The 23,120-nt window shown below is 41.6% G+C and overlaps 2 protein-coding genes across 8 annotated transcripts; one reads left to right on the forward strand and one right to left on the reverse strand.

Moving 5' to 3' along the window:
• Positions 1–2,339: 2,339 nt before the first annotated feature.
• nup54 (nucleoporin 54) lies at positions 2,340–12,624 on the forward strand. 6 transcript variants are annotated; one of them, XM_080304165.1, is made up of 15 exons: positions 2,340–2,503; positions 2,886–2,993; positions 4,802–4,885; positions 5,029–5,193; positions 5,570–5,650; positions 6,413–6,577; positions 6,893–7,110; positions 7,197–7,384; positions 7,478–7,674; positions 8,275–8,329; positions 8,928–9,021; positions 10,278–10,385; positions 10,652–10,771; positions 11,464–11,574; positions 12,047–12,624. In XM_080304165.1, the coding sequence occupies exons 1-15, from the start codon at positions 2,461–2,463 to the stop codon at positions 12,173–12,175; spliced, it is 1,866 nt and encodes a 621-aa protein (XP_080160291.1). In that variant the 5' UTR covers positions 2,340–2,460; the 3' UTR covers positions 12,176–12,624. The 6 variants fall into 6 exon arrangements, with proteins under 6 accessions (XP_080160291.1, XP_026029308.1, XP_026029309.1 ...); XM_026173523.2 differs by having other exon boundaries at positions 2,341–2,503; positions 5,029–5,064; XM_026173524.2 differs by lacking the exon at positions 5,029–5,193 and having other exon boundaries at positions 2,341–2,503.
• Positions 12,625–15,777: 3,153 nt separating this feature from the next.
• Positions 15,778–22,390, reverse strand: ppef2b (protein phosphatase with EF-hand domain 2b). Of its 2 annotated transcripts, XM_026173521.2 has the most exons (19): positions 21,732–22,390; positions 21,301–21,371; positions 21,195–21,212; positions 21,064–21,072; positions 20,848–20,975; positions 20,311–20,365; positions 19,956–20,131; positions 19,754–19,868; positions 19,108–19,154; positions 18,850–19,016; positions 18,634–18,670; positions 18,155–18,304; positions 17,693–18,043; positions 17,429–17,614; positions 17,209–17,351; positions 16,895–17,001; positions 16,616–16,779; positions 16,425–16,512; positions 15,778–16,221 (listed from the first exon to the last, which is right to left on the reverse strand). In XM_026173521.2, exons 2-19 carry the CDS (start codon positions 21,350–21,352, stop codon positions 16,037–16,039), a joined length of 2,178 nt encoding a protein of 725 aa, XP_026029306.2. In that variant the 5' UTR covers positions 21,353–21,371; positions 21,732–22,390; the 3' UTR covers positions 15,778–16,036. The 2 variants fall into 2 exon arrangements, with proteins under 2 accessions (XP_026029306.2, XP_026029307.2); XM_026173522.2 differs by lacking the exon at positions 21,064–21,072.
• Between the last annotated feature and the right edge of the window lie 730 nt (positions 22,391–23,120).

The raw sequence follows: 23,120 nt of genomic DNA on the forward strand, positions 1-23,120 counted from the left end.
TTGAAGCACGTCTGGGCCTCGAGGTTATGAGATTCTTGAGTTTTGTTGTTGGAATTTGGTCCCATTCTTACCCGATATAGGTTTCCAGCCACTGAAGAGTTTGTGGTCATTTTTCGTTTAATGATGTGCCAAATGTTCTCTATAGGTGAAAGATCTATACTCCAGGCAGGACAATTCAGCACCCAGGCTCTTCTCCAACTAAGCCATGCTTTTGTAATCGCTGCAGTATGTGGTTTTGCATTGTCCTGCAGAAATACACAAGGCCTTCCCTGAAATAGATGTCATCTGGAGGGGAGCACACGTCGCTCTAAAACCTTTATATACAATATTGGCTCATGTGATTTGAACGTTTTTAAAAAGTAGAGATGGTCAAGATGACTTGGGAAGAAAGATGATTTAAGTGAATTTGAATGAGGCAGGATTGTTTGTGCCATGTGGGCTGGTCTAAATTTTTCAGAAACTGTTGATCTACTGGGATTTTTCCAACACAAGTATTTTTAGGGTTTACAGAAAAAGGTCTAAAAAATATCCAGTGAGCTGTAAAGGTCAGAGGAGAATGCCCAGACAGCTTTTAGGAGAAGATTATCTCTGAACCCATAACACATCAAACCTTAATGCAGATCTGCAGCAGAAGACCACACCGATGCCACCCCTTCACACAGGCTCACCAAAATTGGACAATAGAAGGTTGGAAAATGTTTGCCAGTCTCAGTTTCTGCTGAAACATTTGAATGGTGCTGTTGTAAACATCCTGACTTGTATCAGCTGGGCAGGCTGTTGGTGGTGCTGGTGTAGTGTTGCAGGGCATATCTTCTTGGTACATTTCGGCACCTCTTAATACCGATTGAGCATTGTTTAAACATGACAGGCTACCTGAGTATTGCTGCTGACCATGTCCATCCCTTCTAACAGTGTACCTATTTTATGATGGTTCCAGCAGAACAATGCATCATCTCACAAATCTCAAATGATTTCAAGCTATTTTTTTTAACATAAAGAGTTTATTGTATTCAAATGGCCTCTACAGTCTCCAGATCTCAATAAATAGAGATGCAATGCGCTAATTTCCATCATGCATGTGTAGAAAATAAATCTGCAGTGTGCCCAAAACTTGATTCCCAGGATTTAAACAGCTGTAAATGACACACTGGTTTAAAATCTGTCGAGAATTTGCCAAACGTATCTGTTCTGGTCATTCTGAGCCAGAAGGAAGATTCCTATTACAATGCAAAAAGCTAAAATAAATTTTTTTTTTTAAAAACCGATATAATTATATAACATATATTTTATAATGTTGGTACAGTATTGCACAGTAATAATCATACTTGCAAAGCAGGTCATTTCTTTATTTACATATATGGTCATGCAACACAGAGCACCTGTATAAAAAAGCCCAAAGCCGACTGTACTTCCTCAGGAGGCTGAGGTCTTTTAACATCTGCAGGAAGCTCCTGAGGATGTTTTACCAGTCAGTGGTTGCTGGAGTACTTTTCTATGCTGTGGTGTGCTGGGGGAGCAGCACAGCAAAGAAGGACTCATGCAGGCTAGAGAAACTGATCAGGAAGGCTGGCTCTGTGGTCGGCATGAAGCTGGACACTCTGGTGACAGTGGCAGAGAAAAGGACACTAAAGAAACTGCTGGACATTATGAACAATGCTGGGCATCCTCTGCACACGGCCATTAACAACCAGAAGAGTCTGTTCAGTGACAGGTTGCTTCTCCCCAAGACAAGAACTAACAGACTTAAAAACTCCTTTATCCCACACGCCATCAAACTGTTTAACTCCTCTCTGGAGGGGAGAGGGAGGGGAGACAGGAGGACAAAGGAGGGGGGAACAACTAAGCTGTAGTGCCTCTTCACCTCACTGTACAATACCTTGTGCAATACTTTTGTAAATAGTCAACAGTGCAATAGACCTCAATACTTGAAATGTGCAATTCACTTGTATTTTTATTTTTATTCCTATTTATTCTATTTATCCCCTTCATATATTTTATTTATATTTGTCTCTGTATTTATATATGTGTGTGTATGTGTGTGTGTGTGTGTGTGTATATATATATATATTATATTCTGTAACTGTAACTTCTGTCAGTGATGTGCTTTTTGGAAATCGAATTTCCCAGAGGAACCCACCCGAGGGATTAATAAAGTTCTATCTTATCTTAAAACCCCTTCATACCCCCCTCTTGATTGCAATCTATTTACCAATATAATCAAATATATTGCACATAGAAAACACACGGAAACATCTCACTTTTTGGCACAACACCGGTCATGTTCCTTTCCACAAATATTTTTCATAAAAGTAACCTACTGTTTTTGTACCGGCGGCTGTTCAATTATTATTTTGGGACAGCAGGTGGCGGTAGTGCACCACCCAGTTGGACCAGAGTCAGACGAAGAAGCAGCAGCAGCAGAAGACGAAGAAGAAGGTGTCCGTGGTGACAGCACTCAACATGGCGTTCAATTTTGGCGGTGCCACGAGCAACCCAGCAGCAAGTATGGACATTTTTAGTTAATTATGAAATACTTGTAAGAGCTGGTGATGTGTCACATATTTCGTGTCGAAGCTAAAGCTGTGTTAATGCTTGTACATGAGTAATACATAGAAATGGTCGGCTAATGGTTCACCCTCAGTTGTTACGGTGGGTTCGTCTACCGGCTAACGACAGACATCACGTGAAAACAGAGAGCGCTTTTACACTTGAGTCAGTGCAACTAATGAATTGCAGTCGGATTTGTGTTCGCGTGTTTCGGTGCTAAACTGGGCTCCAGTGAGACCTAGCTCTTGTGGCTAACTGTTTTGGATGCCCGTGTGGAAGCTAATACAAGCTTACCCAGTACTTACAGCGCTCTCTCGTTGTTTGTTTGTTTCTAAAAGGCACGTCCGGGTTTTCATTCGGTTCATTTGGAGCCAAAACTACGCCATCGACAACATTTGGCTTCGGCACCCCAGCCACCACAACCACAGCCTCATCCGGATTCGGTAGTAAGTCCAAAGCTTAGACCCAGATTCACTCCTTACGGGGTTTATCCTGTACATGGGGCATTATCATCACGTAACCGCCACCAATGTGATCAAACCCTTCTTCTCGGAGCATAACTGAGCCCACTAGGTTCCCTCAGTCTAGGGCTCAAAGCTTCTGGGTGTTTTTGTTTTGTTTTGTTAGTAAGTTTGTTTTAAATTGAGCATTTCTTCACCTCTTGATGCACTTTCAACATATCTACCAGTTGGTTTCTTGGGTTTAAATCCTTAACATGGGCAATTTGGATGACGGGGCTCAACCAGCTAACTAAGCACTCACTATATGGTGCACCTCACAGATACAGATAGCTGCTAATCAGTCCTAAATAACAAACTAATTAAATACTCAAATGTCACTCATAAACCTGAACTGCTTGGATGGGTAGTATCACACAACAAGCCATATTGTTTGTCAAAAAGTGCTCTAATAGGGTGATATGGTACTATAAGGTCATTAAGATAAGATGGGGCCTGATTATTTAAGACCTTGTATGTGAGGAGCAGGATTTTGAATTCAATTCCGGATTTACCAGGAAGCCAATACAGGAGAAATCTGCTCTCTCTTTCTAGTCCCTGTCAGCACTCTTGCTGCAGCATTTTGGATTAGCTGAAGGCTTTTCAGCAAGTTTTACGGACATCCTGATAATAATGAATTGCAGTACTCCAGCCTGGAAGTAATAAATGCATGAACTAGTTTTTCAGCTTCACTCTGAGACAGGATACTTCTAAATGCTCAAAAAGGCACCAACGCTATAAACATTGTCAGGGTGTCCAGTTCGTGATGAGCTTGATAAAGACCACCACCTGAAAGGTATTGGTCGTTAAGCAAGCATTCCTGGAGCTTCCCCAAGAGGTCTGGTTATTTGGATGGTCTTTAGTCATCCAGCAACCAAATGTGCATTTTCTCACTGTTTAGCGAGTAGTTGTTGGCTGTTGTTGCTGTGAAATTGGTGTCAAAAAAAAAGAATGCAGTGCTGCATTGAAGAGCCTCCTTGTGATTGCTAGCAGATTAGTGGTTGCCTAGTTTGCATGGAAGATACACCAGCTGCTCTCCATGCACTAGTAAAACTGTGAAAAGTGTGACACAAACTGTAAACTGAGAGTGTTCACCTTCAGAGTAAAAGTTGTATGTTTTGAAATATATTGGTTGGAATACTGAAGCATAATTTGTAATTTGATGGCTACAGAACTCCGTTTCTGGTTTGTCGCACTTTTTCCAAATTTCACTACGACTCCGCAAGTAGTTGGTGTTTGCAGACAAGTCATCATCTTCCATAAGATGCAATCATAAAGGAGGCTTTTGATGCAGCATTTTCAACCGATTTCACTCAGTGACAGCCAGCTGTCTTTTGTAACCAATCGCCAACCAGGGAATGTGTTGTTTTTTTGTTTTTTTTCCCTTGCAACCAGTGGTTGCCACTTAGTTGCCAGCTAGCCTCAAAGCCTGTATGACTGCTGTATAACTAGGACCTTACTAGTATTCAGCACAGATAGTTGCATACAGTCCAAAACTGTCTGTACTAGGCTGTTAATGTGGTATTCATAGCTAAAGTTGAGCATTTTATCATGGGAATGTGGGATTCACTCACATCTGGGAACTGCAATTGTGGGGACTTAAGTAAACGGTCCGTTTGTAAAAGAAAATTCCTTCAGGGGTTGCTACATAGAAGATAAAGACCTTCTTCTTGTGCTTGCTGTTAACGTTTTGTTTTACTAACTAATGCAAAATAAAGCCAATAATGTATTATTTTTGTGTGCTTTGCCTCCATTAGCTCTAACAGCCCCTGGTTTTGGGGCAGCCACCACCACCACTGCTGCACCAGCCACAGGCTTTAGCTTTGGCTCCACCAACACTGGTAAGACGCTCATTGTTCAGACTTTTCTTTTAAGACACTTGAAGACTGTTTTTACAATAAATGAGCCTGTGCTAAATCTGGCGTTGTGTCATTTAATTCCATGTCATTCTCTCTTTCTCGCTGCCTGCCTGCTTTGGCTGCAGGATTTGGGGGGCTGGGAGCTGGAAACACCACGGCTGGTGGGTTTAGTTTTGGGGGGTTCGGTTTAAATGCAAACCCGGCAGCAGTCAGCTTTAATGTGGGGTGCTTTGGTACAGCAACCACCACTGGCACAATTTTCAATTTTGGTAATAGCCTGGCTAGCACAGGTAGATGACCTCTGTGAATCAGTACACTCTGTCTGTAAACTTACATTTCTATCCATTGTTTGATATCTGTGTGGATCAAGGATCGTTTTCTCCTCACCTGGTGATTCATTTCATGAACACAATGCATCGCTGTGATTGCATGAAGAGATAAAATGTTGAATTTTTAGTCATTTCATTTGATTGCTGTCAAGAGTCACTACACTTTCACCTTTGTGTAGAGGTAAATCGCTATATTGTAGTGAAATTCTCATTCTCCTCTTATTAATCGTAGCAGTTGTGATTTCATTCTGTCATTCTCTCACCTGTTTTGTTTTTTGTTTTGCTTTTGGGGGGGTTTGTCACCTCATTGAGCACATTTCTTTTCTCTTCTTCTTAGGCGCATTCGGTGGCTTCGGAACAACGACGACAACTGTTGCTGCACCAGGGGCAACATTTAGCTTTGCTCCCCCCGCAACAGGTTAGTTATAGAGCTGGTTTGAACCCCCACTCTGCTTTATTACAGTTAACATTTCTGTGCAAGCCAGGAAAGGTACATGAAGATAATGCTAGGTTTTTGAAGAACATCTTGCATTTCTGGCCAAATTGCAATGCACTGGAAGAGAAAAAAATGGGCTTTAATTCATTTCACATTTATTGATATAATGCAACTAAAGACCCTACCATAATAGAGATAAAACCCCAATAATCTAAGAGCAAGCACTTGGCGACAGTGAGAAGGAAAAAAAATTAACAGCACAAAATCTCAGGCAAAAGCAGGGCCAGCCATCTGAGCCTAGGTGGTAAACATCACCTAGGCTACTTTTGTGCTTATTTTTGACTCGTGCTGTGTCGCTCTACGTAATGCTTGTTTCAGTGGATTCAAACTTCAAAGTAGGAAGTGTGTCATGAGTGGCAGTAGCTCACTGGAAAAGGATAGAAAATTTCATTCATTTACTTACACCTAAAAACGCTGCCACACTGCAGATAACAATGAAATGTTCACAATTTTATTTATTTAGATTGTTACCACAAATTTATTTGGAACTATTGTATCACTTTTAAGGCTTCCGTTGTAAAATAACAAATGCTAAAACTGCCAAAAGTCCTTTTATTTTCTGCGGTGTCTCTCCAGCAAAGCTGGAAGCATATTTCCCAAACATTGTTTTCTAAACTGGTTTTTCATGAGCACTCGTACTTCCTCAATCATACTTCCTCCCTGTGTTTGCACGTTTTGTTTTAGGAAGCCTGTTTGGTAACATGCAGAACAAAGGGTTTGGATTCCCGACTGGGCTTAGCACAGGGACTGCTGCAGGAACATCGGGATTTGGAACTGGAACTGGACTAGGAGCAACTAGCCTGGGTGGCTTTGGAGGCTTTAATATCCAGCAGACTCAGCAGCAGCAAGGTAAGAACCTCAATTTCCCTGCAAATAGGGGAAAAATACAAATAAAATGGATATCTGTTGAACAGAGTTAAAGCCAACCACAGCTATTCAGACTGATATTCTGTTAGAAACAAATCTTTTACAAAGTTCAAAGCTGGTGCCAATACCTTGTTGTTATAATTATGCAACTTTGGGTATCATGAAATTGGAGACATTTCACTAAATTCCACATGATTTTCTGGCATCTTTCTTTTCTAGTAAAATTTTTTTTGAATACATTTGAAGAATAAGATAAAATGAGCTGTGAAATGTTTTACCTCTGGTTCCCGTGGCCAGGAGGCTTGTTCGGTCAGCAGGCGGGTCAGAATCAGTCCACCCAGCTTTACCAGCAGGTCACCGCTCTGTCAGCTCCCACCTTGTTAGGAGATGAGCGTGACTCCATACTTGCCAAATGGAACCAGCTGCAGGCATACTGGGGCACAGGGAAGGGCTACTACAGCAACAACAACCCACCTGTGGAGTTCAATCAGGAGAACCCATTCTGCAGGTTCAAGGTAAAGACAGAAAGCTCAGCACAGTGTGTTTGGTTTGTTTTGCTTTGAATTTTACATTGTAGTCATGTGTATCTTGTGGTTCCTAGGCGGTGGGGTACAGCTGCATCCCGATGAGTAAGGATGAAGATGGTTTAGTAGTCTTGATTCTTAATAAAAAAGAAGCTGATGTGAGAGCTCAGCAGCAGCAACTGGTCGAGTCCCTCCACAAGATCCTAGGAAGCAACCAGACCCTCACTGTCAATGTAGAGGGTGTCAAAGCCCTGTCGAATGACCAGTAAGTCATAAATATGTGATTATTTTTCTTTTTTTGTTTTTGTTGTAGTAGTAGATCATGTAGAAACACTCTTGTATCTCCTGTCCTTTTTAGAACAGAGGTGATCATTTATTTGGTTGAGCGCTCTCCCAACGGCACCTCCAAGCGAATCCCAGCGAGTACCCTCTTCAACTACCTGGAGCAGGCTAACATAAAGGTCCAGCTCACTCAGATTGGAGTGGTCATGTCAGTGACGCGCACAGAGCTGTCCCCAGCACAGCTCAAACAGCTGCTGCAAAATGCTCCTGCAGGTAAATGTGCTTTGGTGTGTTCTTTTCTTGTGTACAGTGGCCGCTCGTTTATCGCGGGAGTTACGTTCCAAAAATAACCTGCAATAGGTGAAATCCGTGAAGTAGCCAACTTTATTTTTCACAATTATTATAGATGTTTTAAGGCTGTAAAAAGTTTAAACCTTCGTAGAAGAATACGTCCAGTATTATAGAATGAAACCAAAGGCACCCGCGGTTGCCTTTGACGGTGCAAAACGTTTCGTCGACGTTGTTGTTTGTTGGGGAGGAAACTTACAAACATACAGCACAGCACTTCAGAGTCACACTGCTAGCAATCGAAGATTTATGTAAATATGAAAAGCTGAATGCGCTCTGTACTGTACAGGGGAGATGGCACGATATTGATTGACAATGCTCTGCAGCCAATCAGGACGCAGAATATAAAGTGCTGTTTTAAAAAAAAAAAAAAAAAACATGCAAAATTGCACACACAAAAAATCCGCAAAACAGCGAGGCCATGAAAGGTGAAACACGTTATAGCGAGAGACCACTGTAATAGAAGAAAGTGTCATTCAAGTTGGTTGTTTTGAATAGTTGCCAATAATGTTTCTTCCTGAACAGGAGTGGATCCTATTATCTGGGAACAGGCCAAGGTGGACAACCCCGATCCAGAGAAGTGAGTTGGTTGTGTTGTTATAAGTTTTTATTATAATTAACGCAAAGTTACCCGAGTTTATAAAAAGCAAGACATCTGGCTAAATAATACAATTTTATTTAACTTAGTTGAACCAATATGGAAAATGACAGATAAACATGAATCGACTCCAAGTGTTCATCAGTCTATAACAAACAGTCTGAATTATTTATCTGTTATGATAAATAATTCAAAACCTAGTCTACTACATGACCCATAGAGGGCGCTAAAGCATAAGCATAAAGTCTGGGCTGACGATAAGATAACTGTTCTATATTGCAAACCATTGAGGGACCAGCAAACACTAATAAACAGCAAGTAAGCAAGCAACATACAAGAATAGAAATAGCACACTAGCATAAACATCCATGACCCATTTTCACACATTTTTAATAAATTAGTTCATATTAGGAGAAATGTTTTTCTGAAAGCCTGAGTAGGAAAAGCCGAGGCACCAATTCCCCAGATTTGATCTAGTTCCGATAATAAATAGTTTCTAAAGGTTTTTTTGTGAGTTGTTACCGTTAACTACAAGTTCAACAAAAATTCAATAAAAGCTGCTGCTTCATTTTGTGTCCAGGTTGATCCCAGTGCCCATGGTAGGATTTAAGGAGCTGCTCCGCAGGCTGCAGATCCAGGAGCAGATGACTAAACAGCACCAGACCAGAGTGGATGTGAGTGTAGTAGTCACTGTTCCTGCTGTTTGTGGTTTTAATTTTCCAGATTTTTTTTCTTCTTTTTCTTAAAGGATTCAACATGGGTGCAGTGCATGTAAGCACAGGTGTTAGTAATGACATGAAGGTTCAGCTTTAATGTGATTAGAAACACCCGTGTTTACCTGCTATTTCAGGTAGAAATGTTCTGTTAACAACAAAATCAGTTTGGAAGCAAGTATATTTATATTGTAACACTTTGTTACGCTGATCCCAGCACGAGACGCACACAGTTCTCAGTTGCACTTTCAGGGGACGTTTATTTAAACACTGTCCAGATCGCTCAGTTCTGCTTTGGATCTCTCTCCTGCTCAGCCCAGCTCTGCTCCACTGTGCACTCTGTCTGCACTGCTATCCCCAGGCCCCAGCAGCTACTGCAATGGGAGAAAGTGTGATTAGTATGGTGAAAATCAGCTGTGTCGGCCAGCCTCCCTTGGCACGGTCTGCTGATCATTGCTCCACCCCTCCCTGCAGCTGAGCCACAAACCACACCCCACCACACACATATGTATATCCTAGGACATTTCAAACTAAACTAGAACATGAGACCTGGTAGCTGTGTGGGTTCTCATCTGCTTTTTTCTACTTTTTAATATTGTCACTTGAGTCCAGTTCTAAGGCTGTTGGTCTTGAACTGTGTGTGTTTCAGCATAATGTTATAAATGTCAAAGTTCTCGTCACTCTGTTAAACGCTGCTTCAAAATGAGTCACAGTATCTGTTGTAGCGAGTGGACCTTTAAGTTGTATAGAGGTATTAGCCACACTGCTTTAATCAGGAAGAGGAAAGAGCAACAGAAACACCTGGATCTTTTTAACCTAAATTTCCTGGCAAAGGCGGTTAGTCAAAGTCACGGCCAAGCACAGGAGAGACGGCTACATAACTCTAAAGAAGTATTACATTTAAGCTACCTTGTGATTTACAGTCAGCTCTAATATCTGTGCAGATTGAGCATCCTTGCCAGATCAGGTTTGGCATTTTTCTCTGTTGTCCATGGCCCCTGCATTCAAATAATAAATTAATTTTGCTCCAGGTGAAACTTTTTCCAAGTCTTTTTGCATTCGGGCATGAAATTTTGGATGTGTGAAGACCTCTAATATCAAACATATGCTTGTTATCAGTTTTAAAAAAGCATAAAGTACTTGCAATCAAAGGAATTCTGGAAATGTCACAAAGGTTCATCCTCACTGTTTTCAACCATGCATGTGTGGACTTGCAGATTATCTCCAATGACATCAGTGAACTGCAAAAGAACCAAGCAACCACAGTGGCAAAGATCGCCCAGTACAAGAGGAAGTTGATGGATCTATCTCACCGAGTGCTGCAGGTTGCTGTCTCACTTTTTTTTTTTTTTTTTTAAATAAGCCATTCAGACATCCCTACATCTCTGTTAAACTTAGAGTAACTGTAGGAGCTCAAAATTCACTGTTTACATAAATAAAAATAATGTGTGGGAATTGAAAAGTAGAACTGTTTTGCATGAAATAAACTGTCATATCTGAATGACATCAGTCTAGAGCTTTCCCTTCACTACTTTATAAGTTTTCTTTTTCCCTTCCATATTTATCTCTCCTCCTTTGTTTCCCTTGGAAGGTGTTGATCAAACAGGAGATCCAGCGAAAAAGTGGCTACGCTATCCAAGTGGACGAGGAGCACCTCAGAGTGCAGCTGGATACCATTCAGTCTGAACTCAATGCCCCCACACAGTTCAAGGCAAGTGTGTTGAAACTGTGGCTGCACAGTGCTATGTTCTTTCAAACAATTAGAGTCGCTATGAAATATTTTTGTAATCAGGTATTCTATCAATTCTCCATTGACTAATTGAGTAATCGCATAAATACGTTTGCCTTAATGAGGAAATAGAAATTATTCAAAAGGGGGGGGGGGGGGGAGAGATGGGCACCATCAGCAGGGAAATAACCTGGTGCCTGTCCATGAAGAGCTCTCAAAGAATCTTAAATTGCACTCTGAAATAAACTGGAAGCCAGTGTAGCTGCATCAAGATTGGAGTCGCATGTGAAAACTTGGAGGATTTCGTCAGAAGCCTGGCAACAGCATTTTGAACAATTTGCAACCGTTCTAGGGAGGTTTTGCTAAGACGTGTGTGTGTGTATAGTGCATTGCTGTATTCCAATCGTGACGAAACAAAAGCATGAATAATCATTTCGAGTTTGGGACATGACACAATGGAGCTTCGTTTGTTAGCTTAGTTTCTCTTAGCTGAGTGCTACAAAGAAACAATGCGAAGACTTTTCATTGAGGATATTTTTGTAATAGTTTTTCGAGTTACTTGATGAATCATTGCAGCCCTAAAATGAATGAACAGTTCGTACAGTTCTTAGCAGCTATTAGACGTCAAACGTGTGTTTGTTTTTTACAGTATTTGTTCTGTCTTTGTCTTACAGGGTCGGTTAAATGAATTAATGTCCCAAATCCGGATGCAGAACCACTTTGGAGCTGTGAGATCAGAAGAGCGCTACAGTGTGGACGCAGACCTCCTCAGAGAAATCAGACAGGTGAGTCGGAACTTTAGCACCTCTGACCTGCAGTTGTTGTGCAGGCATTCACAACATGTGTTCAGTGATTTCTGAAAGTCGGCCCAGGACTTAAAAAACACTAAGAAGGAGAACATTAAAGTAACATTTGAGTCTTCCGATACTAAGTTGCAAAAAGCTGAAAGATTATCATGATGTTAACATCCAGTCAGGGTTCTCACCCAGCTTCCTTCACGCGGGTAATCTCTGAGGTGCTGACAGTGAACGACAGAAGTAATCACTCTTGCACAGGTGCATTTTCCTTATTGCAAATAAGTGTAACATTGTAAAAACATTAGCTTCAAGGTCGGTCTCAGAGCTTCTGTGTTGTTTACTGGTGGCTCTAATCTGAGGAAGACTGCTCTAAACTTGTGGATGAAGGCGGAGACAGCTGAATGTTTAAGTTGTCTTCTCCCGGTAACTGAAACACTGTCTCCTTTTCTCTCTCTTTCAGCACTTAAAACAACAGCAGGAAGGTTTAAGTCATTTGATCAGTGTCATCAAAGATGACTTGGAAGACATCAAACTTATAGAGCACGGGCTGAGCGACAGCGGACACATGAGAGGAGGCATCCTCAGCTGAGTCTGCCCCACCAACCCGCACATGCTCAGACACACAATCCTCCCAAAAAAATGGTGCATCAGCCATTTAATTTAGAGGTAATCTGCACTGTAGTTCCCTGATAACCCCAGTGATATCTGAACCTGTCTGCTCAGATGATCATTTTGACTAGAATGTGCCTTTAAGTCCCCACATGGACAGGTTTATCATTTGCCCCACTTTCTGTACCAGGTAAACACTGACTGGTTAATCTGTGCTTTCTCAACTGACACAGCCCTAATGGAAAAGACTCAACAAAGTCTAATAATAGCTGGGATCCCTTATGTCAAATCAGATTATAATTATAAGACTACAAATGTGACTGGCATGTAAACAAGTTGTGTATGTCACCAGTGAAGACATTGTAAATACATGTTTGTTTTTCTTTTTTATCCTCCTAGAATGTTAATAAATTTCATTTGTTGAAAAAAGCACAGTGACCTTGCATCTCTTGCACACATACTTTAAACAATGGCTAATTTCCCCAATAATCTATTCCTGTGTGGGAAAATGTATTCCTGTAAGTCCACCTATTTTGTGATCTGAGCATTTTCATTGTTTTGGTGCAAATATAGAAACACCCGACGGTCCTTCTTTAGCTCTTCAGGCCAGCCCTTTCCAACATCTCATCAAAGCAGGGCTTGAGTTGATAGGATTTATGTCTCGGATTCACATCCCGGTGGAGATGAAAGACTGATTGGCAGTTGAACTTATTAGGCAGCTTTCATGCAGATTACATCCCCTCATCTAACTTCTACTTCAGTACCTGGCAAAGAGCTAAACATCTGAATTCTCCAGACCCGGCAGCCTTTGCCTCCTTACTTTCGTCTTATTGTAAATATTTAATACCCATTATTTGTTATTATCTGTTCATCTGCCTGTAAATATTTGGGGGAAAAGTCCACATATACTACGTTGCCAAAACTATGTGAGCTACCTACACATTACACATAACAGCCACAGGAGCTTTTTATGATATCCCATTCTAAATGGAGTTCCCCACCATTGCAGCTATGAAAACCATTCCCATTCTTCTGGGAATTCTTTTTGCAAGATTTTCACCCAGAAGAACATTTGAGGCCGGACACTGAGGGCTTGGATTGTAGTCTCCATTCTACTTTCTCCCAAAGGTGTTCAGTGGGGTTGAAGTCAAAGATCTATGTGGACAAGTCAAATTCTTTCATATCTAATTTTTTTTTTTTTTTTTTTTTTGTGTGTCCTGTTTGGATCTTTAGCCATCAGAATTGTTGTCTTAAGGCCAAGAAAGATGCCAAGCGGATTTATTTTACCAAGTGGATCATCATGGCCTTGCCATATTGGTCCATTTGATTGACCTTTATTATAATTGTGAATTTATTTTATTTTCAGTTGCTACAAACGGGACAGACATGACTGGGGGATAGGACAGGGAGAAAGAATGAAAGAAAGAGAGGGAGAGAAAGAAAACCAAAGGGGAGAAGAGACGGTGAGAAGGGGGGGAAGAAAGAAGAAAAAAAAAAACACCTGGGTCACCTGTATGGAGAAAAAAAACAGAAGAGAAAGCAAACAACAAAGAGCAACATATTAAAAAAAAAACAGCACCATCACAATAAACTAGCTAGCAGTAGATATCAGTAGATACTAAATAATAAACGATATTGTGCAGCACGCAAGATAGACAGCGCACAATGTGCTTTGAGGCAGCAGCCAAGAAAGCTGTAGTCCGCGTCTGTGAATACCCGTGTGTACACCTGTGTGCATACCTGTGTGGATCAGCATGCTTGCATTCCAAAGGTTCCTTCATGTAATGATCTGTTAGAGGGTGTGGGGGGGCCACAGCCCCGTCCTCCAGGGCATGAAGCAGGTATGGAGGAGATCAAAACTCCAGACATCCAGACGCCCCCAGAACACAAGAGACCAAGGAAGACCAACAGAGGGGCAGCCGCGCCACTGTTCCAGTAAGAGCTGAGGAGAGTCCCAGATGAGGGGTCACTCAGCAGCCGCGGAGCAGAAGCCAGGGGGGGTTGCAGTGACGCGCCCGTGAGCTCCGCCGGCAGCCAGCTGTGCCAGAGTGACCGAGCCCCAGGCCGAGAGGCCGGGGGCACCCCACCTCCGAAGTGGCCCGAGCGAGCCCCAGGCTCCAGGCCCCGATAAGCGGCCGCCAAGGAGTGAGCAGGTGTGTACCCGGACGCCCACCCCCAGACACAAAGAACCACCAACACACCGATACCTGAGGGAGTCCGCCACTGGCAGGGGAAGTGGTGGTGGGTGGAGATAGGCCTCCAAACCTTGGAGGGCCTGAGATGTCCCCAGAGAGGTGGCGTCTGATACCCAACCTGACATATAGACACAGACATACAGGCACACACAGACACAAACATCCATTCCCCCCCTCATGCCCTCATATGCACTTACTCCACACTCACCCAACGTGGAGACAGACATAGAGAGGCGCTGTACACACAATCACACTCCCCAAGCGTACTCTACAAACCGGATCTAGGTACCCTTGCCCCTGGAGGGGGGAACTGCACCCAGACCCAGGTGGTGTTACCCTTTTCCCTGCGGTGGGGAGAGGCAGACCGCCCCGACTCCGTAGCAGCAGGGAGGCCCCACACTCCAGACCGCAGTCGGACGGCCAACTCCTCCTAGCCCCCCCACACCAGCAGGCCGCAGAGAATTTCATATCTAATTTATCAAACCAGGCCTTTATGGACCTTATTTTGTGCACTGAAGCATAGTCATACCCAAGTCATTCCATGGCTAAGCAGCTGCGAGCTAGTCTTACACTCCAAGAAGTAGCATACAGCTTTTATACTGATGTTAATCCAAGAGGAGATTTGAAATTGTGCAGTTATTGAGTCCATAGAGTGATGGTAGCATTTACACTTGTAGCAATGAGACTGAATTCAGGTGTTTGTTTGTTTTTAAAGATTAAGAGGTGCAATTAAGCAGCTTTCATGCAGGTTACATCCCCACATCTAACTTCTACTTTAGTAACCTGGCAAAGAGCCTGCGTCTGTATGGTGTATCACAGCTATTATCACTAACAGAAACTGAGGTCAAGAAAATCATGACACAAGCTGTGAGCTGCATCTGCAGTATGCCCTCCTACATCCACTCATGCAGCTCACTATGGAACCACGAAAGACATCATACTGTATCTATTTTCCATTAACACTTTATAATACAGACTAAAGGCATAATTCCCCAATGATTAAATGGTGTTTCAGTGTATTTTATTTGAAATTGCAATTAAAATGTATTTACCTACAAACACTTAAATGTATGTACACTAGAAAAAGGGAGTAATAACTAATGTTTTTATTAGTAACAAACAATTATATTGTACAGTACATTGTGAAGTACATTTAATTATGGGGAAATTGTTTTTTTTAATCAGTTGGTAGTAAAATACATTGAAATTAAACTTAACTACAGGGGAGTCACGCCCTTATTCACCAGCTGTATTAAAAAGTGTTACCATTTTTCCCTCTCCTGTAGTCTCGAGGAACTGTGAATAAACTACGATGTGTATCTGTAACAGTATCTGCTCCAAAGATGTTAATAGTGCACTGAGTACAAATAGACAAGCCAGTATTGCACCTGTTTGATGTTTTTATTCACCAACTAAACAGGTGAACTTTCAGTTAGATAAAAACTTTAAAAATACATAGAAAGTTTTTTAAAAAGTGGTGAAAAAGATCTACGTTGCAATGGAAAAATAATCTTTTTAGTTCATGATGTAAAATACTACTAGTACCCCCAACTATTAAACTTTTCATGATTGTGCATCAAGGTAAAACGTAAACACAGCCCTTCCAGCATTTCAGCTGGTGCAGCTCCAGCTCCCGGTCCATCCTCTCAGGAATGTGCAGAGAGGTCCACCAGACGGAAAGCCTCCATGAACTCATTAATATCGATGCTTCCGTCCTTGTTAAAATCGATGCTCTGGGCCAGGTTTGCAATGACATCATCACTGATCTCTGTCTTGAGATGAGAGCTCAGGAGTTTCCAGGTTTGGCGAAATTCCTCGTAAGAGATCAAACCTTTAGGGGGATGTGGAGCGAGAGGAAAATTCACAAACCTGTGCTATATTGTGTTGGTGACCTTGGAGGTGATCTCAGAAGGTCTTTCACCCATTCACAGAAATAACAGAGCATATAAAAAAAAAACAGTCAAGCTGAGTAGTAGGACATGGGTCCAACACTGCTTATAAACACTAAAACTGAGAGTTTGGTTGTTAACTAACCTGAGTGATCTGTGTCTATGATCCGAAAGATAGTTTCCAGGTTGGAGTGGTTTTTGTACATCGTCTCCAGTAGGCTGGTATCTGATATCTGTCAGGACAAGATGCATGTTTTGTATTTTGGGGTGCCATACATTTTTCATGGTTTTACAGCTCTGAGCAGAAGGGAAGTAAGTTAAGAACAAATGAGTCACCTCTAGTTTGGGCTCAGTGATGGAGAGCTCCTTCATCCACTCCTGGTAGTCCACCATACCATTCTTGGTGCTGCTTACAAGCTGTGGGCGCAGCACTCTCCAAGGCAAACCCAGCTTCAGCACGCTCTCTGTGGCACTTGCCCAGTGACTTGGAGAGATTATCCCTACGAAAAGATGGGAAGAATGACGAGCCCTCACACTCTCATATGCTGCCGTTATGATGTGTTTTATGTTCTGAAAATTCTGAATGCTATTTAGTGTAAAGCAGTTACAGCTAACCTGTGTTGTTAGGATCAAACTCTCGGAAGGCACTGATGAGATCTGACTTGTGTACGAACAGCTGTCGCCTCAGAGCTTGTAGAGCTGATCTCTCCGTCCAGCCAACACTGCCGAAAAGCCAAGAAGGAAAAGAAAATCCTCAGGGATTTCATATTTATTAAAACAATGTGTACAGCCATCTTCAGCAAAGGTTTTCACTTGATTTTCCACTTTTCTTCCAACTCAAAAGAACTTTTTGTCAGAAAATCTCATGAAAAACTCTTTGAATTGTTAATGTTAAAATAATGCTTGACTATTTCTCTGTGCTCCTTTACCTTTGTCTCAGTGTGAGCTCTCTGCAAGTCCTGCTGGCCTGATACTGAACAAAGTGAGGGACCAGATCAGCTCCCATTCTTATATAGGCTCCTCTATTGCTGCCCACCTCGTAGTAATTTGAAGCCGAAAAAATTGTTAGTACCTGGATACAAGAGAAGAGATGATGGGAAAAATAAAGGTTTCTTCTGTCACTCAGAAACCTGTGCTTTATGTGCTCACCCTGCGGTTGTGGCAGAACTCATAGCCATCCTGTTTGCATTCATGGGAGCGGATGAGGAGCTGCAGGTTGTGTCTTCCGAGAACCTCCTCCGTGACATCTGGGCCCCAGTAGCAGCCTCCCCCTCTCACTTCATTGGGAATGCAGCCATTTTGGGGCATAGGATCACTCCACAACAGGTCTACCATCTGGACAGAGGGTATCAATGAACTGTATGAGCACTCTGAAGAATTGGTCTATGTTTGACGATCCTCACTACCACTTACTTGTTCCCACTCGTGCTCGTAGGTCTCTGTTCCTTCTTCACACTCTGGGTCTGAGTCAGAGTCTGGCTTCTTCCTTTCTCCATACGACTGGTCAAACCCAGCCAACCTACGTCTTTTCTTCAGCTCGTCATCCACGGACCAGTTCATGTGCTGATGGCTGGTGTGGAGGTTATGCAGTGAACGTCGTGGGAGGCCTTGAGGTGGGGTTGAGCTGTGGTGAGTCAGAGATCGCACCCGACGTCGAAAGTCCACTGGAACGCCGGCGTCTCCGTTCCTTCTGTTCGTTGTCTGGCTGTTGCTGCCGTTCACGGCTAGCTTAGTCATCTTTGGAGGTCTGAGGGTTGACGCATACTGTGCATGTTGAAAAAACAAAACACAGATGAAGTATGCAGACATTTCTGTTTTCTTAGAACAAAATTCAAATTAAAACACAACGAACTGAAAGTGAAAGGTCGTTCTTACTTTGTGTCTGTCCACTCTGGCTATTACGTTCAGGTCTGTTGTGTCAGAGATCCCTCCATGCGCAATCAGCACCTTGTGATCAATCACAGTAGCCAGAGGTAGCCAGCTGAAGATCTTTTGGAGAAGCTTAAGGATCTTCTTGCCGTGCACCTGCAGATCAAGTCATCTTTATCATACCTTGTATATAGTCACGGTCATTATTATCATAATCCATCCTCTTCTGCAGGGCTAACACAAACATAGATATAGACAAATATTCACTCCTAAGGTAATTTTTTTCTGGCAGTAACTTTTTTTACAGATGTAAAAACAGTAAAATTCAATGCATGTTTAAAAAAATACTTGAAAATTCTTTCTTTTTAATATTGTACATTCTAATGTATTTTTATGCATTTAGGTTTTTTTAATATTATGTGTTTATTTGTTTACTGTTTGGGTGTCAAACTGAATGCTAATATTAAAGTAAGTTTAAGCCTTACCCTATATTTTCCCAAAACTTCTTTAGTAAAGCCATATCTGGGAAAACACACAATGAATGACAAAATTAGTAAACACATCACATGTTGGATCGATATAAAAATGATTTCTTTAAGCTAGACTATGACTGCATTCTGACTGAAGATGTAAAACAAAACAACAGAAAGAAAAAATGAGAGCGAGATTGAGAGAAGGAAGAGTTCTGAAGACTGGCTTACCTTAGGTTAACAATGTGGTCCTCATGGTTCCCTCTGTTTAAATGAACATCATTGGGGTAGACTAGCAGGAACCCAAACAGGATGAGCAGAATCTCCAAGGAGTTTTTGCCACGATCCACAAAGTCCCCATTGAACACATACGGTTTCTCAGTAGATGGCAAACCATTCTGGACAGTTTTAAGAGGAAAGTTTGATCAAATTGAACATCTAGGAGTGGCAAGCCTGTTTGAAATGTGTGGATTGTGTAGCCTAGCCTACTTTATAGAATATCAATAGCAGATCTTCTAGCTGCCCATGGAGGTCTCCTGGAAAAGAAAACAGAAAACCTGTTTATTTCATCATATGACTGCTGTGACTACAGTAGACTGAAACGGACAAAAATGATCAAATAAATCATGTGGTAATGATCATATCAACAAAAACAATACAAACTATAAATATGAGGTTTAATTATTTATAAAGCGTTACATAAATCAATATATCTGTAGGTGTTTGCCACCATAATAATTTATCCATCAAATAATTTCACAATTTGTCTTACTTTCCCATTTTATTTTATTTTGTTACACATTTTCTTATATTTCTTCCCAGGGCATATTTATTTGTTTAATTTGTTGCAGAAAGTCACGTCACATTTATTTTTTGTTTCATTGTGCAAAAAAAGACAATACCGGTAACAACAAAGCAAATAGGTAAGTAATTAATTAAATAAAAAATAAAATAACATGGAAAAATAAATGGAACTGAAAAGTAAAACCAATAATAACAAATAATACTTAGTATGTATTATTCTTGATTTTGATTTTGACGGTTTCAGTCCTCCATAGCTGGGTGCATGCTCAAATAGTAGGAAATAAAAAAGGCACAGTTTGGGGATCAAATCTAGGAAAGGCCTGTTGTGTACCACATATTGTAATCTCCTTGGTGTGACAGGAGGAAAGATGACTGATGTTTGGAAGAATTCTTAGAAGTCTCCAAGTCTCCCCAAGAATCTGCAGAACATATCGTGCATGGAGCTGCTACTGGGGGAAAGAAATCATGTATGAATAATCCGAGTGTGGAAGAATAAGGCAAAAAAAGACTATATCTGCCTCCACTGTACCTACTTGCTTGTGCTTAAAAGCCTCGACAAGCTTTGACACTCCGCAGAACGTCATGGGGAAGGTCAAGTGGGGCCCCGTGTAGCTGTCTGGTACATCTATGCTCTTGTAGCAAAAATATCTTTCCCATTCTACATCACGGCAGATTTCGTTCTCACGAAAGATGTGAGAAATTAGATTTCCTTCATTAGAGACAGAGGAGAAAAGAAACGGACGTGGATCAGTGCAGTGAGGAAAAGCTACTTTCGTGCTTCTCAGCAGGGAGCAGGCTGGGTGAGCTCGGATTAGCTCACTGCCTGTAATCTAATGAAACCTATAATACCGCGAATGAAACTGTGTGTGATAAGAGTCACTGTCTTACTTTCACTGCTGGCTGGGGTGAAGTGGTCCATCAAGAAGCCAAAAAAACTGTACAGCTGCAGGAAGTGAAAAAAGTAACCATAAAAATGACAGTTTGTGAAATCATACAACTAGTCCGGTAAAACTGTGCTTAAGCAGAGTGGACACCGGACCCCTTGTCAGTGCAGGTATCATAGTTAGCTGATACTGATGTCATGTTTTCAGATGTCTGTTATTCATATATCAAAGTATAGGACACATTAAAATTATGACCTATGGCTAAAAGAAAAGTGAAAATAAAAATAGCATGGCAGACAATTAGTGTCTGTATTAAATTCAATAGTAGAAAGCGATGTGATGACCTGTCTTATAGTTAAAGCAAATATGTCAGCTTCATAGTGATGCTATCCAAAACGGGCAATACATCCACTAGCTGTGCAGGTATTCCAGTCTCTACCAGAAAATTGCATGACCAACATTAGAAAACACCGGAAGATGGCTAAAAATTACTTTCATAATGCATATATGACACCGACTTACATTAATTGCGTGAGCTCACCTTGATCTGATCTTGCTGTCCTGCATATTCAATAGACTGGAAGATGTTCCACGTGCACCTGCGTCTGATCTCCAGCCGGGCAACATACTGCCGATACCAGCGCTGAATCAACAGAGCCGCTCTGATTGCTGAAGATTTGGAGAGAAACAACAAAGCACTCATCTTCCATTACCAGTACTTTTACACTCTTAGTCAGATCCAGGTTGAAACACTTACCAGTGGCAGCTTTACCGCATGCATAAAAGTGGGGTTACATTTACAAAAGTTAAACTTACTGAGAATTTTTCCAGAGAATAGTTTGAACTATACACTATGAAAGGTACAGCTGATGAAGTAAATAAACTTACCTGGGACTGAGAGGCTCACTAAAATGGGAGAAGACACTGAGTTGTAGTTTTACAATTTCAAAAAAGCATTTCTTTAAAGAAGAAAAAAATTGGAAAGTAGCTGCACCTCTGTCACATTTCTTCTGCTGTACTTCAGATTTTCTCAGGCCACAGCCCATGACCTCTTTGCTGTTGTCACTGTCAGAAACAAAGACAAAGATACTTTCACGCAGAAGTCTGAAATTTCTGAGCTTGTGTTTTGCAACCTGGGAATAGTGCAATAATAGATCTCTAGATACAAAATAACATGCTATACTTATTTTTACAGTTTAACTGACACTTGATTTATGAAATGTTCCCAATAAATCCAAAATAGCATTCACAACACAAGTAACGTAAATGTAAATAACTTGGAAAAACAAATTATTCCTTAAAATGACTGAATTCATGATGTTAACCATTAACAGAATAAGAACCTTGGCATTTAATATTAATATAAAAATGAAGAATATACAGCAAAATCCAAACAAAAGCCCACACTGAACATTAATAACTTACCTGGCCACGTCCCCTTCCGTTCATTACCTCCTCTCTTACACCTTGTAAAAAGTAAAAGGAAAAAAGTATAGGTTATAACTTTATGACTATTTTGTTTCCCTTGTGTAGCAGCATGGGAAACCGCACGTCCTCTCTCCACAGCTACAGCACCCCAGTCATCACAACAACACACCAGCAAGTGTCTCAGACAGGCTCCTGCGATTGCTTAAACAAAACAAGATGCAAGTGGATTAGGATTAAACCTTACTACAGCTGGCATCTGCGCTGAATAAACAGATGACAGCTCTAATAAAGGGCAGCAAGTGTTTTGAAAGGAGGCTTAGCTGCAGTAAATACAGATTTATTCATGAATGAAGTTACAAGTACAGCACAGCATGTACTCTAATTTGCTCTCTTTCTGTTCCTTCAGTAAGTTTTTGCTCACACCTCAGTGTTTCCAGGCCTCTCACCCTGAAAGAAAACGTTTTTTAATCTTTAGTTTTGTAACACTATTAATGTCTCTCAGGTGCTTCATAGTATGACTGGCAGCAAGACTATTGGATTGCATAACATTGTTGCACCTTTATTAAGTGCCACCTGCAATGCACTTCACATGTTGTTGCGTTTTGATACAGTTTACTGTACTAATATTTGTCTTTATTAAAATGCTACCACTGAAGTTTCCCCGTCTTGCTGTGTTAAATGCTGCCACACCTCCCGTGCCCTGTTAAGCACCAATGAAAATTGTTCATTGAACTCAGCTTGTTTTCAGCGTCCTCAAGAAAGTCGTCTGTGATGTCTGCTTCTAAACGTTTGTCCGTGTATAAAGTCTCTGTGTGATCCCAGCCAGCAGCACCTGTTGGTGCTGTGACTTTCTACGACGAGGAAGTGGTGGGAGACGTCTGCTACTCAAGGACTCTCATTCATACATAGCTGCAAGCTGTCTAAAGCTGGAGAATCCCACAGTGACACACACACGCCCACCATCAGTGCGCTGGACTTATTACTCACACTTTGGGGAAATGGTTGACTAAATGGTTGAAGGCTAAAACAAGGGCAACTACAGAGCACACTAGTCCGCGAACACACGGAAAAATCCATTACTGAGAGATGTTACAAAGAAGAACAAAAAGGGGGTGACACACCAGGCACGAGACTGGATGCGCCGCCATGTGGCAATACACTGCGTTACAACAGCAACTGTTACAACACCCACACACAGAGCAACAAGCACACAAAAGAGAGAAAGCAAAGGGGGAGAGAGAGAAATGGCAGAGACCCACAGGAGGACTGGAGCTCCATGACTATTCACCACCCAAAAACCAAAAATGGCTATGTCCATCTTTTATATACAGTCTTCTACACCCCAAAAAACTGCGCGTGTCGTGTAAAATCACTTTTCTCTGTCTT

Source organism: Astatotilapia calliptera, chromosome 7 (genome assembly GCF_964374335.1).
Source record: "Astatotilapia calliptera chromosome 7, fAstCal68.1, whole genome shotgun sequence".
In the NCBI taxonomy this organism is placed as follows: Eukaryota; Metazoa; Chordata; class Actinopteri; order Cichliformes; family Cichlidae; genus Astatotilapia; species Astatotilapia calliptera.

Coding starts and splice junctions, on each gene's coding strand:
- nup54 (XM_080304165.1), top strand. CDS start 2,461: ATGGCGTTCAATTTTGGCGGTGCCACGAGCAACCCAGCAGCAA. Junction 5,194..5,569: donor TAATAGCCTGGCTAGCACAG/GTAGATGACCTC, acceptor TCTTCTTCTTAG/GCGCATTCGGTGGCTTCGGA. Junction 7,111..7,196: donor ACCCATTCTGCAGGTTCAAG/GTAAAGACAGAA, acceptor TGTGGTTCCTAG/GCGGTGGGGTACAGCTGCAT.
- ppef2b (XM_026173521.2), bottom strand. CDS start 21,352: ATGGGCTGTGGCCTGAGAAAATCTGAAGTACAGCAGAAGAAATGTGAC. Junction 19,155..19,753: donor CAAGGAGATTACAATATGTG/GTACACAACAGG, acceptor TTTCTTTTCCAG/GAGACCTCCATGGGCAGCTA. Junction 16,513..16,615: donor TCACTGAGCCCAAACTAGAG/GTGACTCATTTG, acceptor TTGTCCTGACAG/ATATCAGATACCAGCCTACT.